The 13,904-nt window shown below is 37.4% G+C and overlaps 1 protein-coding gene across 3 annotated transcripts in view; it reads left to right on the forward strand.

Annotated features, from left to right (window-relative positions):
- cmtm4 (CKLF-like MARVEL transmembrane domain containing 4) overlaps positions 1-13,904 on the forward strand; it is a 64,112-nt gene that overhangs the window by 27,688 nt on the left and 22,520 nt on the right. For all 3 annotated transcript variants that reach the window (XR_009823998.1, XM_062033697.1, XM_062033696.1), the window contains one exon: positions 331-507. Coding sequence is in view for 2 of the 3 variants with exons in the window: in XM_062033697.1 (XP_061889681.1) it covers positions 331-507 (177 nt within the window). In the remaining variant the exon portion in view is untranslated. The remainder of the gene's footprint in view (positions 1-330; positions 508-13,904) is intronic.

Raw genomic sequence — 13,904 nt, forward strand, 5'->3', positions numbered from 1 at the left:
ACCATGGTTAGCTTGGAAAAATGGTGTGCAGATGTTGAAGAAAATGTGACTAAAAGAAACATCAAGTCAGCATTTCTGCTGTTTTTGTGCTTTGTGTGCTAACAATAAAACTATTGATGTACCCAATAGGCAACATGCTTAGTAATGTTTAACAACTGTTAAACTGTTCTGTGGAACTGCAGGACAACATGCTGATAAGTGTTTCCATTGCACTGTTTGGTGGTTCCTAATATTTAAACTACTAAACATAAACATGTTTTATTATAGTAAGTAGGTTCCTGATATTGACTGTCCCATGTATTTCAATGACAACTGTCCCCTGCCTCACAGGTCCTGTCACTTATTGGATTCATCTGCATAGAAACCATCATGATGTGTTCTCCATGCGGCGGCGTCTACTTCTTCGAGTTTGTCAGCTGTAGCGCCTTTGTGGTCACGGGCGCCCTTCTTGTGATTTTCTGTCTCAACCTGCACACCAAGGTTCCCCACATCGACTGGAACCTCACGGTTAGTACACAACTCATCTATACAGTATATATAACATGTGTTGCTCCAAAACCTGTATGTACCTTTCAGCATTAATGGTGCCTTCACAGATGTGTAAGTTACCCATGCCTTGGGCACTAATACACCCCCATACCATCACAGACGCTGGCTTTTGAACTTTACGCCTATAACAATCCGGATGGTTCTTTTCCTCTTTGTTCCCGAGGACACGACGTCCACAGTTTCCAAAAACAATTTGAAATGTGGGCTCGTCAGACCACAGAATGCTTTTCCACTTTGCATCAGTCTATCTTACATGAGCTCGGGCCCAGCGAAGCCCGCAGCGTTTCTGGGTGTTGTTGATAAATGGCTTTCGCTTTGCATTGTAGAGTTTTAACTTGCACTTACAGATGTAGCGACAAACTGTAGTTACTAACAGTGGTTTTCTGAAGTGCTCCTGAGCCCATGTGGTGATATCCTTTACACACTGATGTCAATTTTTTATGCAGTACTGCCTGAGGGAGCCAAGGTCACAGGCATTTGATGTTATGTGCAGTGATTTCTCCAGATTCTTTGAACCTTTTGATGATATTACAGACCTTAGATCAGTGGTCCCCAACCACCGGGCCGCGGCCCGGTACCGGTCCGTGGACCGATTGGTACCAGGCCGCACAAGAAATTGAATTAAAAAAAAAAAAAATATATATATATATATATATTCATTTTTATTTTTTATTAAATCAACATAAAAAACACAATATATACATTATATATCAATACAGTCTGCAGGGATACAGTCCGTAAGCACACACGATTGTATTTCTTTATGAAAATTAAAAAAAAAAAAAAATAAATAAATAAAACAATTTCCCCCCCCCACACCCGTGGTCCGTGGGACAAATTTTCAAGCGTTGACCGGTCCGCAGCTACAAAAAGGTTGGGGACCACTGCCTTAGATGGTGAAATCCCAAAATTCCTTGCAAATGCTCGTTGAGAAATGTTGTTCTTAAACTTTTCAACAATTTGCTCACGCATTTGTTCACAAAGTGGTGACCCTCGCCCCATCCTTGTTTGTGAATGACAGAGCATTTTATAGAAGCTGCTTTTATACCCAACCATGGCACCCACCTGTTCCCAATTAGCCTGTTCACCTGTGCGATGTTCCAAATAAGTGTTTGATGAGCATTCCTCAACTTTCTCAGTCTTTTTTGCCACTTGTGCCAGCTTCTTTGAAACATGTTGTAGGCATCAAATTCCAAATGAGCTAATATTTGCGAAAAATAACAAAGTTTTGCAGTTCAAACGTTAAGTATCTTGTCTTTGCAGTCTATTCAATTGAATATAAGTTGAAAGGGATTTGCAAATCATCGTATTCTGTTTTTATTTACGATTTACACAACATGCCAACTTCACTGGTTTTGGAAGAAGAGAAATAGTATCTAAAATAGTAGCTAAAAGAAGATAAATAATAGCTAAAAGAAGGGAAATCGTAGCTAAACGTAGCTAAAATAGAGAAATAGTAGCTAAAATAGAGAGATAGTAGCTAAAATAAGATAAATGGTAGCTAAAATAAGATAAATGGTAGCTAAAAGATAAATAGTACCTAGAAGAAGATAAATAGTATCTAAAAGAGAAATAGCTAAAATAGAGAAATAGTAGCTGAAAGAATATAAATAGTACCTGAAAGAAGAGAAATAGTAGCTAAACGTTGCTAAAATAGAGAAATAGTAGCTACAAGCTAAATAGTAGTTAAATATGATAAATTGTAGCTAAAAGATAAATAATACCTAAAAGTAGCTTAAAAAAGAGAAATAGCAAAGAGAGAAATAGTACCTGAAAGGAGCTAAAATAAGAGAAATGGTAGCTTAAAGAGAAGTAGTAGCTAAAAGAAGAGAAATAGTAGCTAAAAGTCGCTAAAAGAAGAGAAATAGTATCTACAAGAGAAATAGTAGCTAAAAGAAGATAAATAGTAGCTAAAAGAGAAATAGTATCTACAAGAGAAATAGTAGCTAAAAGAAGAGAAATAGTAGCTAAAAGAGAAATAGCATCTACAAGAGAAATGGTAGTTAAAAGTCGCTAAAAGAAGACAAATAGTATCTACAAGAGAAATAGTAGCTAAAAGAAGAGAAATAGTAGCTAAAAGAAGAGAAATAGTAGCTAAAAGAGAAATAGTATCTACAAGAGAAATAGTAGCTAAAAGAAGAGAAATAGTAGCTAAAAGAGAAATAGCATCTACAAGAGAAATGGTAGTTAAAAGTCGCTAAAAGAAGACAAATAGTATCTACAAGAGAAATAGTAGCTAAAAGAAGAGAAATAGTATCTACAAGAGAAATAGCAGCTAAAACAAGAGAAATAGTAGTTATTTGAAGAGAAATAGTATCCACAAGAGAAATAGTAGCTAAAAGAAGAGAAATAGTAGCTAAAAGAAGAGAAATAGTAACTAAAGGAAGAGAATAGTAGCTCTCTGTAGGCAGAATTGAACAGTTTCCATAGCCTCCACTGTAAGCTGACTTTTGATTAAATTGATTTAATATTTAGAATGCATTAAAAGAAACCCATACGTCGTCATGTATGACATCATAATGATTGTGAACAATCCGCAATATTCCCAAAAAAGTGCAATATCCCTTTGAGTAAATGTTACAGAGTAAATCAATCAATCAAAGTTTACTTCTATAGCCCTAAATCACGAGTGTCTCAAAGGGCTGCACAAGTCACAACAACATCCTCGGCTCAGATCCCACATGTATCACAAATGTAGCGTGTTGCTACCTACCTCTGCTAATACTATTTCCTCTTAGGCGGAATTCAGCACACGTGGAGAATAAGCTGCAACTGTGTGCACTTTCACACAGACACTGCACCCCCCAGTCAGAACATCAGATGTGTGATGTCACGACGTACTTTTCAGACAGCAACAGTTGCTGCTGATAGAGCAGGGCAAGACAAGTGAGTGTCAGGTGTTACACTTCACACCCCTTACTCACAGGCCGTTACGGCTCTGACACTACCCCCGCAGGTGGAAAATGACCAGGTGCCTTTGTTTGTCGGCCCCTATGAATGGAGCAACTCACTGACCTGTGCTTGTCGTACAAATGGCACGAGCCTTTAGGGTCTCTTCCACATTGCACGCCTGTGAGAAGTAAGGAAGTTGGTGGGAGAGCCAGGAGCTTTAGTGTTACCAGAAAACGCCTTGTCAACCGTAAGCAAATGAGCTGCTTGGTTTTCTTTACTCTGGATGCCCTTTACTATTTACCTAAATACACAGGATGGTGTGTTTTGAGCAGCAGGGAGTGGAAAATGGCTTTTAGCTATAATTCCAGAGGCCACACATCTTACATGTCAGTGGATGTAAAGCCAACTATCGCTATCAGATTGCCTTATTAGCTTCACTCCTACGCTCTTAAGCAAGGAGAAAATGGTGTTCCTTTGGTCTAAATCAAATAGTTTTAGACTATAAACGTTCAAATCGTTTTGAATCCTCCAGTTTGTTCTTATCCTCCAAAATTGCATTCATTCTCTCATTTCCTTTTTCTCTCCCCGTGGCTCGCTAGACTCTCCGGTCTCTTACTTAATGAGTTTTCCACTCACTGTCGGATGAGAGTTTACCTAGAAGAACTGAGGAAGGAGCATGATTTATTCATTAACAACTGGCGTGTTTATGTGTTGGTGTCCTTGAAGTGTGAGTGAGTCATTACCAGACTTCTTTCTAGTCTGGGTCTTGCACAATGCGACGATCCGTTTGGGTGGTATAACTACAGCGGAACCTTGATTTACAGACTTACCGTATTTTTCGGACTATAAGTTGCAGTTTTTTTCATCGTTTGGCCGGGGGTGCGACTTATACTCAGGAGCGACTTATGTGTGAAATTATTAACACATTACCGTAAAATATCAAATAATATTATTTAGCTCATTCCCGTAAGAGACTAGACGTATAAGATTTCATGGGATTTAGCGATTAGGAGTGACAGATTGTTTGGTAAACGCATACTTGCCAACCCTCCCGTTTTTAGCGGGAGAATCCCGGTATTCAGCGCCTCTCCCGACAACCTCCCGGCAGAGATTTTCTCCCGACAAACTCCCGGTATTCAGCCGGAGCTGGAGGCCACGCCCCCTCCAGCTCAATGCGGACCTGAGACTGAGTGGGGACAGCCTGTTCTCACGTCCGCTTTCCCACAATATAAACAGCTTGCCTGCCCAATGACGTCATAACATCTAGGGCTTTTAGAGAGTAGAGTGCACAACTGCGCACACAAGGAGACGTTCGAAGGGGAAGGTGTATGTTGCCTGTAAATATGTAGAACAGACTTCTCCATTGAACACGGTGGCCGAAATGATATACTCATCATGAACGGAGAAGTTAAACAGGACAATACTGCCATCTAATGGATAGCCACCGGAACACTGAAATTCAAGTATTTCTTTTATGTAAATAAAATAAATATATATATATATATATATATGTATATATATATATATATATGTATATATATATATATGTATATATATATATATATATATATATATATATATATATATATATATATATATATATATATATATATATATATATATATATATATATATAGCTAGAATTCACTCAAAGTCAAGTATTTCATACATATATATATATATATATATATATATATATATATATATATATATATATATATATATATATATATATATATATATATATACATATATATATATATATATATATATATATGTATATATATATATATATATATATATATATATATGAAATACTCGAGTTGGTGAATTTCTAGCTGTAAATAACCACGCCCCCCGCCCCCAACCACCCCACCCCCGACCAAGCTCCCCACCCCCCACCCCCTACCCCCCACCTCCCGATATTGGAGGTCTCAAGGTTGGCAAGTATGGGTAAACGTATAGCATGTTCTATATGTTATAGTTATTTGAATGACTCTTACCATAATATGTTACGTTAACATACCAGGCACGTTCTCAGTTGGTTATTTATGCCTCATATAACGTACACTTATTCAGCCTGTTGTTCACTATTCACTATTTATTTTAAATTGCCTTTCAAATGTCTATTCTTGGTGTTGGGTTTTATCAAATACATTTCCCCAAAAAATGCGACTTATACTCCAGTGTGACTTATATATGTTTTTTTCCTTCTTTATTATGCATTTTTGGCCGGTGTGATTTATACTCCGGAGCGACTTATACTCCGAAAAATACGGTAGTTGGTTCTCGAGCAGGGCTCGTTTATCGAAAAGTTCCTATATTGAAGCAAATTTCTCCATAAGAAACAATGTAAATATGAGCCTTTTTAGAGAAGGTTTGTAGACTTTGAACACAATATAAAGTTATAAAATGAATAAATGATAAATGGGTTATACTTGTATAGCGCTTTTCTACCTTCAAGGTACTCAAAGCGCTTTGACAGTATTTCCACATTCACCCATTCACACACACATTCACACACTGATGGCGGGAGCTGCCATGCAAGGCGCTAACCAGCAGCCATCAGGAGCAAGGGTGAAGTGTCTTGCCCAAGGACACAACGGACGTGACTAGGATGGTAGAAGGTGGGGATTGAACCCCAGTAACCAGCAACCGTCCGATTGCTGGCACGGCCACTCTACCAACTTCGCCACGCCGTCCTACGCCGTAATATAAAGTTATACTGTACTGTAGGGCTATTAAACTACATAATGAAGAGGGCCGCAGTTTCAAGAGCTCAGGGGCCGGACATTGAAATTTGGATGTTTTGTCAAAGTGTCTCCGCAGGTTATTGTCTTTAACTGTGTTTAAAGTTAAAGTTAAAGTACCAATGATTGTCACACACACTAGGTGTGGTGAAATGTGTCCTCTGCATTTGACCCATCCCCTTGTTCACCCCCTGGGAGGTGAGGGGAGCAGTGGGCAGCAGCGGTGGCCGCGCCCGGGAATCATTTTTGATGATTTAACCCCCAATTCCAACCCGTGCCAAGCAGGGAGGTAATGGGTCCCATTTTTTTAGTCTTTGGTATGACTCGGCCGGGGTTTGAACTCACAACCTACCGATCTCAGGGCGGACACTCTAACCACTAGGCCACCTAATTTATTAATTTGTACCGTATTTTTCGGAGTATAAGTCGCATCGGCTGAAAATGCATAATAAAGAAGGAAAAAAACATATATAAGTCGCACTGGAGTATAAGTCACATTTTTGGGGGAAATTTATTTGATAAAACCCAACACCAAGAATAGACATTTGAAAGGCAATTTAAAATAAATAAAGAATAGTGACCAACAGGCTGAATAAGTGTACGTTATATGAGGCATAAATAACCAACTGAGAACGTGCCTGGTATGTTAACGTAACATATTATGGTAAGAGTCATTCAAATAACTATAATTTTTTTACAATTTATGGGGCGGCATGGCGTAGTGGGTAGATCGGCCGTGCCAGAAACCTGAGGGTTGCAGGTTCGATCCCCGCCTCTTACCATCCAAAATCGCTGCCGTTGTGTCCTTGGGCAGGACACTTCACCCTTGCCCCCGGTGCCGCTCACACCGGAGAATGAATGATGAGTGAATGAGTTGTAAAAATGAATGATGGGTTCTCACTTCTCTGTGAAGCGCTTTGAGTGTCTAGAAAAGCGCTATATAAATCTAATCCATTATTATTATTATTATTATAACATATAGAACATGCTATACGTTTACCAAACAATCTGTCACTCCTAATCGCTAAATCCCATGAAATCTTATACGTCTAGTCTCTTACGTGAATGAGCTAAATAATATTATTTGATATTTTACGGTAATGTGTTAATAATTTCACACATAAGTCGCTCCTGAGTATAAGTCGCAACCCCGGCCAAACTATGAAAAAAACTGCGACTTATAGTCCGAAAAATACGGTAATTAATTACTTAATTACAAAGTAAACACATCGGCTTTCACACTGCACTGTCAAAAAGTTTATTATTCTGCGGTCGCTACTCGTTTCCGGCGTAACAGCATGAATAAACAGAAGCTCCAGAAGTTTTTTTCATTATTGATGTTCCTACTTTTTTATTATTTTCTGTCCTCAGTTTTTATTTGTTAACACTTATTCCTTTATTTAGGTTTGTAAGACTGAAAACATCAACATAAAATAAACATTACGAAAATATAACATCCATTGTGTGTTTTACATCAGTTAAATAGGTTTAGTTTTAATACATTCACAAAATAAACTACGTATGTTTACGCATATAGAAATTAAACAACCACAGCAAACATTGCACACGTGTGTGTGCTCAACACAATTAAACCTGAGGTGTAGCTTTATCGCCCTCTCCTGGTCAAATTCAGCGCCACATGTATCAAACAAGCTTTGATCACCAGAGTTGAACAGCCAAAAAATAGCACGGCCACACGTACAAAAGACATCACTAAGTTAGCGATTTCTATGCACTTTGTTGTCCAGTCACTGTTAAGTCTGATTTTCGGGATTTATTTAGATTTTTTTTCAGGGTCGATAGTGCCATCTTCTTCCTCTCACCCACTGCTGCTTCACTGTTATACATATAAATTAAAAGCTTTGGCGGGCCGGTAATGCTGTACTTTATATCAAACAAACATAACAAGGGGGTGATGAATTAACTATGTCTTTATCAACAAGCTAAAACGACAAGCTGAACTGTGTTGTATGCTCTGCCAACAGGCGCACACACAGAGAAGTCCCTTTGGTGCCCTCACAAATGATCAGAAATCCTTAATTTTAACAAGCATATTGCTACAATAATAAACATTTTAAAACGTAACATCCACGTACAGTACATTAATATCTGTATGTAACATATAATTTGTAAAAAGAGAAAGTAATTATAATTTAAAAGGAACTGAGATCTTTATCACTAAATTTAGCTTTAGAACAGTGACACTAGAAGGACGTATTTCAATCAGATGTGTTAGTTTATGGAACAAACTTGGTAGTGGAATAAAACAATGTCAATATTTTTCTGTATTTCAAAATTTTTTTAAAAAAGTCATGACGATGAAACTATATGACTGAGTAAAATCCTGTTTTCCATATTGGGTTAATTGTTGTAAAACAAAAATATGCCTTTGAAGTCGCCAACATTGAAAGTCACTTGTTGTATTTGTGAAAATGGAGGTCAGAAATTATACATTTTTTACTTATTTCTGCTCCTTTTCATTCATAATTTACTTTAATGTTATGTTCAGTATTTTATTTATATTTTTCTTCCTTTGTTGGATTTTTTGATAAATGAAAGGGGCCGTGTGTGTGCTCTTGAAAGAAGCGCCGCTAAACAAGAGATACAGTAAGTTTTCTCCACCGCTGTGAGATAGGTCCGCTTTGGCATATTTTTCCAGAAAAGTCAGACAAATCCGGCTTCCTCGATCTCTTCAATACGAGCAAGCACAAAATGGCTCCCAGCGGGACAAAAAATGAATGAATGAAGGGTTCGTACACATAGGCATATTTGGCACGATCTAAAAGTTGGCAAATAGAGGGCTTTGTAAAGCGAGCTTCCAAACTTTATGCATTTCCATCCATACTATTGTGACAGTTGATAAGCCTATGATGCTTTTTCTTTAACTTGCACTATTATGTTCCAACCTGGGAGTTTTACCCAAGCACACACGGAATCAACTCACTGCCCCTCTTCTTGGTCCCCGACTTGAAAAACGGCCCCTTGCTGGCATTAGAGTGAGCAAGATCTGCACGAGGGTCCCGATCATATGATTATGTGCTATGTGACTCCATCTCCTCAAACTCAGCCTCTGTGGTGGCTTTGGCAGTGCGGCAAGGAAAAGTCATGTCCTAAACCCCTATTCCAGCCCCTTCTATATGGGAAATAACCGCATGCCGTGGATGAATGTGCTTGTTTTGCACAAATAATGGCAGCCGACATAGAACGTCAATCATGGTCAGGAATTCAGGCGGCAAGACTGCTGGGAAAAACATGCAGGCACATAAAAACTGTTAGAAAGTACAGTAGTGCCAGTGTGCACAATAGACTCCATGATGGACTTGTTACTGCAACACAGTGCACTTAATAGGCTTTATTATAATGAACAGGATGCTAAAAAACGAAAAATAAATGGAAATAGTAGCTAAAATAAGAGAAGTAGTAGCTAAAAGTAGCTTAAAAAAAGAGAAATAGTAGCTAAACGATAAACAGTAGCTAAAAGAAAAGGGGAAAGTAGCTAAACGAAGAGGAAAAGTAGCTAGGAGTAGCTGAAAGAGGAGGAATAGTAGCTTAAAAAAGACAAACAATGGCTAAAAGTATTCAAGAGAAATAGTAGCTAAAAGAGAAATAGTAACTAAAATAAGAGAAATAGTAGCTAAAAGTAGCTAAAAAAGAGAAATAGTAGCTAAGAGAAACAGTAGCTAAAAGAAGAGGGAAAGTAGCTAAACGAAGAGGAATAGTAGCTTAAAAATGACAAATAATGGCTAAAAGTATTCAAGAGAAATAGTAGCTAAAAGAGAAATAGTAACTAAAATAAGAGAAATAGTAGCTAAAAGTAGCTAAAAAAGAGAAATAGTAGCTAAGAGAAACAGTAGCTAAAAGAAGAGGGGCAAGTAGCTAAAAGAAGAGGGAAAGTAGCTAAACGATGAGGAAAAGTAGCTAGGGGTAGCTGAAAGAGGATAAATAGTAGCTTAAAAAAGAGAAATAGTGGCTAAAAGTATTCAAGAGAAATAGTAGCTACAAGAGAAACAGAAAGAAGGTACTTGTATTGCCTTGTCTTAGTCTTCAACCAAACACACCAGAAACTAGGCCTGGGCCGATAACACATTTTACCGGACGATATATTATGGCTGGGAATTGTAATCAAACATTTTTTGATTGATATTTTAATCGCGATTTATTACACATTTATTCATTAATTTGAAAACATGAGTATTTATTGTACCACCAAAACTCAACTTTAAATATACTTCATCTGGATATAAATGAGTAACAAATAAACCACAAGTAAAATAGTAATAATAGCAATAACAATACATTTAAATAGCAATATAAAAATAATAGAATTCAGTTTTTCCAGTTTTTTTTAATTCAGTTTTTTTTTTAACCTTTCACACTTATTTTACCACCATAGAGTGTGTGCTTTTTGTGTAAAATAAAATGTTAATTAAATGCAAAAATCCTCACATTCATTGTGCAATACATCTTTGGACAATTTTGACCAGTATTTTAGGTTTGAAGCATAGTAATTGTGTAAATGTATCAATAAGTGCTTTAAGTACATTATGCTGATGTATGGTACTTTTTTGAAACCTTTATTTTGTTAGCGCAGCCGGACCGGATGTGGCGCACCGCGCTATTATTGTGAAGGGGGGAAGTGTGCTGTGTTTCTTTTTTCAGGTTGACGAGTAATGAGTCGGGGGGGAAGGCAGCCTCTCAAATTGCGACTGCTGCTTGTACATTGATGTTTCATCGATGATGTCGTTCACAACAACACAATGAGATGTGTTGTGGGTGTATGGATTGTTCTTGCTAGTTTAGTCGCTATTTCATGTGGCCGTCTGAACATTGTTGCGTTCAGGGTGGCTGGCGGTTGAGTTTGTCGGTATAAACGAGTGCTACCAGACTTATTATTTTCCCAAATAAATGTTTTTTCTTCTCACAATGACAACATTTCACTTATTTATGTCAATTTATCTAATATTATTTTGCAATTATCAGCGGATTTTCGTTCTATTGGCAAATTGTGTGACTCAGTCCACGGTAACGTGAACCCGCAAATCCTACGCCTTACTTCTTCTATTGAGTTTAGTGATTATTGATTAGGCTTGCTAGCGTTGTGCCAAATAAAAAGTAGCAGATCCCAAACTTCTAGTAGACAAGCTCTATTTTCACTCATTCATTTATCTGTTTCACCGTCACTAGCTCTGGAATTTACATGTATGTTGCGCGACCCATTAACAATTGTTTCCCCGTTATTATATTATCATAATCGTGTGAAGCCATAATCGAAATCGAAATGAAAATTTGATTATATGTCCGGCCCTACGATATATGGTATACATTGACACGCATATTATTGCCAAAAAATGATATATCTGTCAGCAATATTTTGAGACCACATTAAGAACTAATATAATAATAATAATAGTAACTATTCTTTGCCATTAGTCTTTTTTACCATTGTAATTGAAATGTCAATATGATTTATTTCTCCTAAATATGTAAACAAACAATAAGAATAACATGGATTTTGAATCTGTGTTAGCAAAAATGCACTTCAATAAATATTCAACATCTTGAATTGCATTTTTTTTACCCAGTTGTAAGACCTGGGTCAGGTGGTTTGTTTTGTTGTCTTATTCTGTTGCCATCACTTTCGGAATAAATCGGGCATACTGGCTTGTAGCGACTCGCAAGGCTCCGTCGCTTTATCCTGTGTGTGTGTGTGTGTGTAAGCTAGTGGTCCTACCTCCGCCTACTGAAACAAATATTGGGGATGGTTTACTTTGTTCATTTAATTTTGTAATTGGAAAAAAACAACACGTTCAGGTTGGGATGTGCGATAAAAAGATATCAACTTATTGCAGTATAAACGTAATCAATATCAATAAAAAATGTATTCGATAAAACGCAAAAATATTTTTTATTTTTCTTCGTCGGAAGAAACAGGAAGTTGCAAAGCAAGGTTGGTTGCATGGTCAAAGGCTAATAACCGAGCAACGCAGGAAGTGATCACAGCCAATCAGGTGACAGTATCAACTATCAAATTTGGTTGCGTCATCTTGTTGTCTCGCGGTTGATTCTTTGCATGGAGTGAGAAGAGAAAGTAAAAATAAAGAAATTGTGGATAAAACAGAAATGGCAGGTTTTTAATGCGTAATATATTCACTTTAGCCGCACTCACCCTTAAAATAGTTGTCGGGTTTCTCTGTTTACATTTTCACACTTTGCACTGTTTTGTTTAGGATATTTTTACATCTTCCTTATTTTTGTAATGTCATTTTCAGAAGATATTGTTAAGTTTTTTATGTGATTTTAGAATTTTGTTTAGATTGAATGTGTGTTTTCCATGCTTGTGTTGACATTAATCTTCCTTTCTGCCTTTATGGCTGAGGGGATTAAAAATCAGAAGAAGGTTACATTTTTAATTAAAATGTTTACATTTATGGCATTATAAAGTTAAAAAGTTAAAGTACCCATGATTGTCACACACACACTAGGTGTGGCGAAATTATTCTCTGCATTTGACCCGTCACCCTTGATCACCCCCTGGGAGGTGAGGGGAGCAGTAAGCAGCAGCGGTGGCCGCGCCCGGGAATCATTTTTGGTGATTTAACCCCCAATTCCAACCCTTGATGAAGAGTGTCAAGCAGGGAGGTAATGGGTCCCATTTTTATAGTCTTTGGTATGTCAACTCACAACCTACCAATCTCAGGGCGGACACTCTAACCACTAGGTCCTTTTCTTTGATAGGTTATAAAAAGTATCAATAATTCAAGTTATCGACCAATATAAAACACTTCTATCGTCCAGCCCCTACGCTTGGGTGCTGTGAGAGCTGTGCACAGAGTGAACCCTCTTGAACCCTGGCTGGAAGCGACAGATGAAGAAACAAACACAATATATGGAGTTTATTTTCATGTAACCTTCCATTATTGATGTATTGACTATCAATCCAGGCCTACCAGAAACAAAAGCTGTACAGTCAAGAATGTGTTTACATCATGGGTTTACTGCGTGTTCCTATAAAAAATCCAATAAAAGCCTTTGCCGACAAAAGCGATGCCAACTATGGTCATTTTTTAGGACTCACTAACATAAAAGTGGCCAACATCCTCAAGGGTCCTTTTTTAGTATAAACAGCTTGTACCTCTGAGAGAGCCAAAGATACAGTAAGGAATAACCGTATCACCTTTGGCCGCTTTGGCGTCTGTAGCATTTTTCAATGCCAGCATTGTCTCGTTTTGTGTGCAACAATGTTTGTACAAGCAGAGCACACACCTGTCAACTGTATTATCACGGGTTGGAAGTAAGTGTTTGTTTGAGGGTTGCCTTAGTTTACAACTGAGGCGTCCAAACGTTTTCCACCGGGGGCCGCACACTGAAAAATGATAAAGGGGGCCATTTTTTTATGTCATTTTCAAAATCCAGAAAATATTTAACGTAACCATTAGGGCTCCCCTCAATTTTGATTATTGTTAAAGGTCCCGGGGACCCAAAAGGGTCTCAATCATTAGTGTTAAAAAACAAGTCATATTTAGATTTGTGTTGTACTTTCAACGCTTAAATATCTATAGATTAACTTCAGATCCATTTGTTGACATAAAGTTGTATTTTTTTATGACATTTTTGTCAAAGAAAACACTTTTTTAATAGCAAAAACACAAAATATGCAATATTTTCCCTAAAACATTTTTCCAAGTGTAATATTTATGTAATGTAATTAGATCC

Source organism: Entelurus aequoreus, linkage group LG02, assembly GCF_033978785.1.
Source record: "Entelurus aequoreus isolate RoL-2023_Sb linkage group LG02, RoL_Eaeq_v1.1, whole genome shotgun sequence".
NCBI classification, from domain to species: domain Eukaryota; kingdom Metazoa; phylum Chordata; class Actinopteri; order Syngnathiformes; family Syngnathidae; genus Entelurus; species Entelurus aequoreus.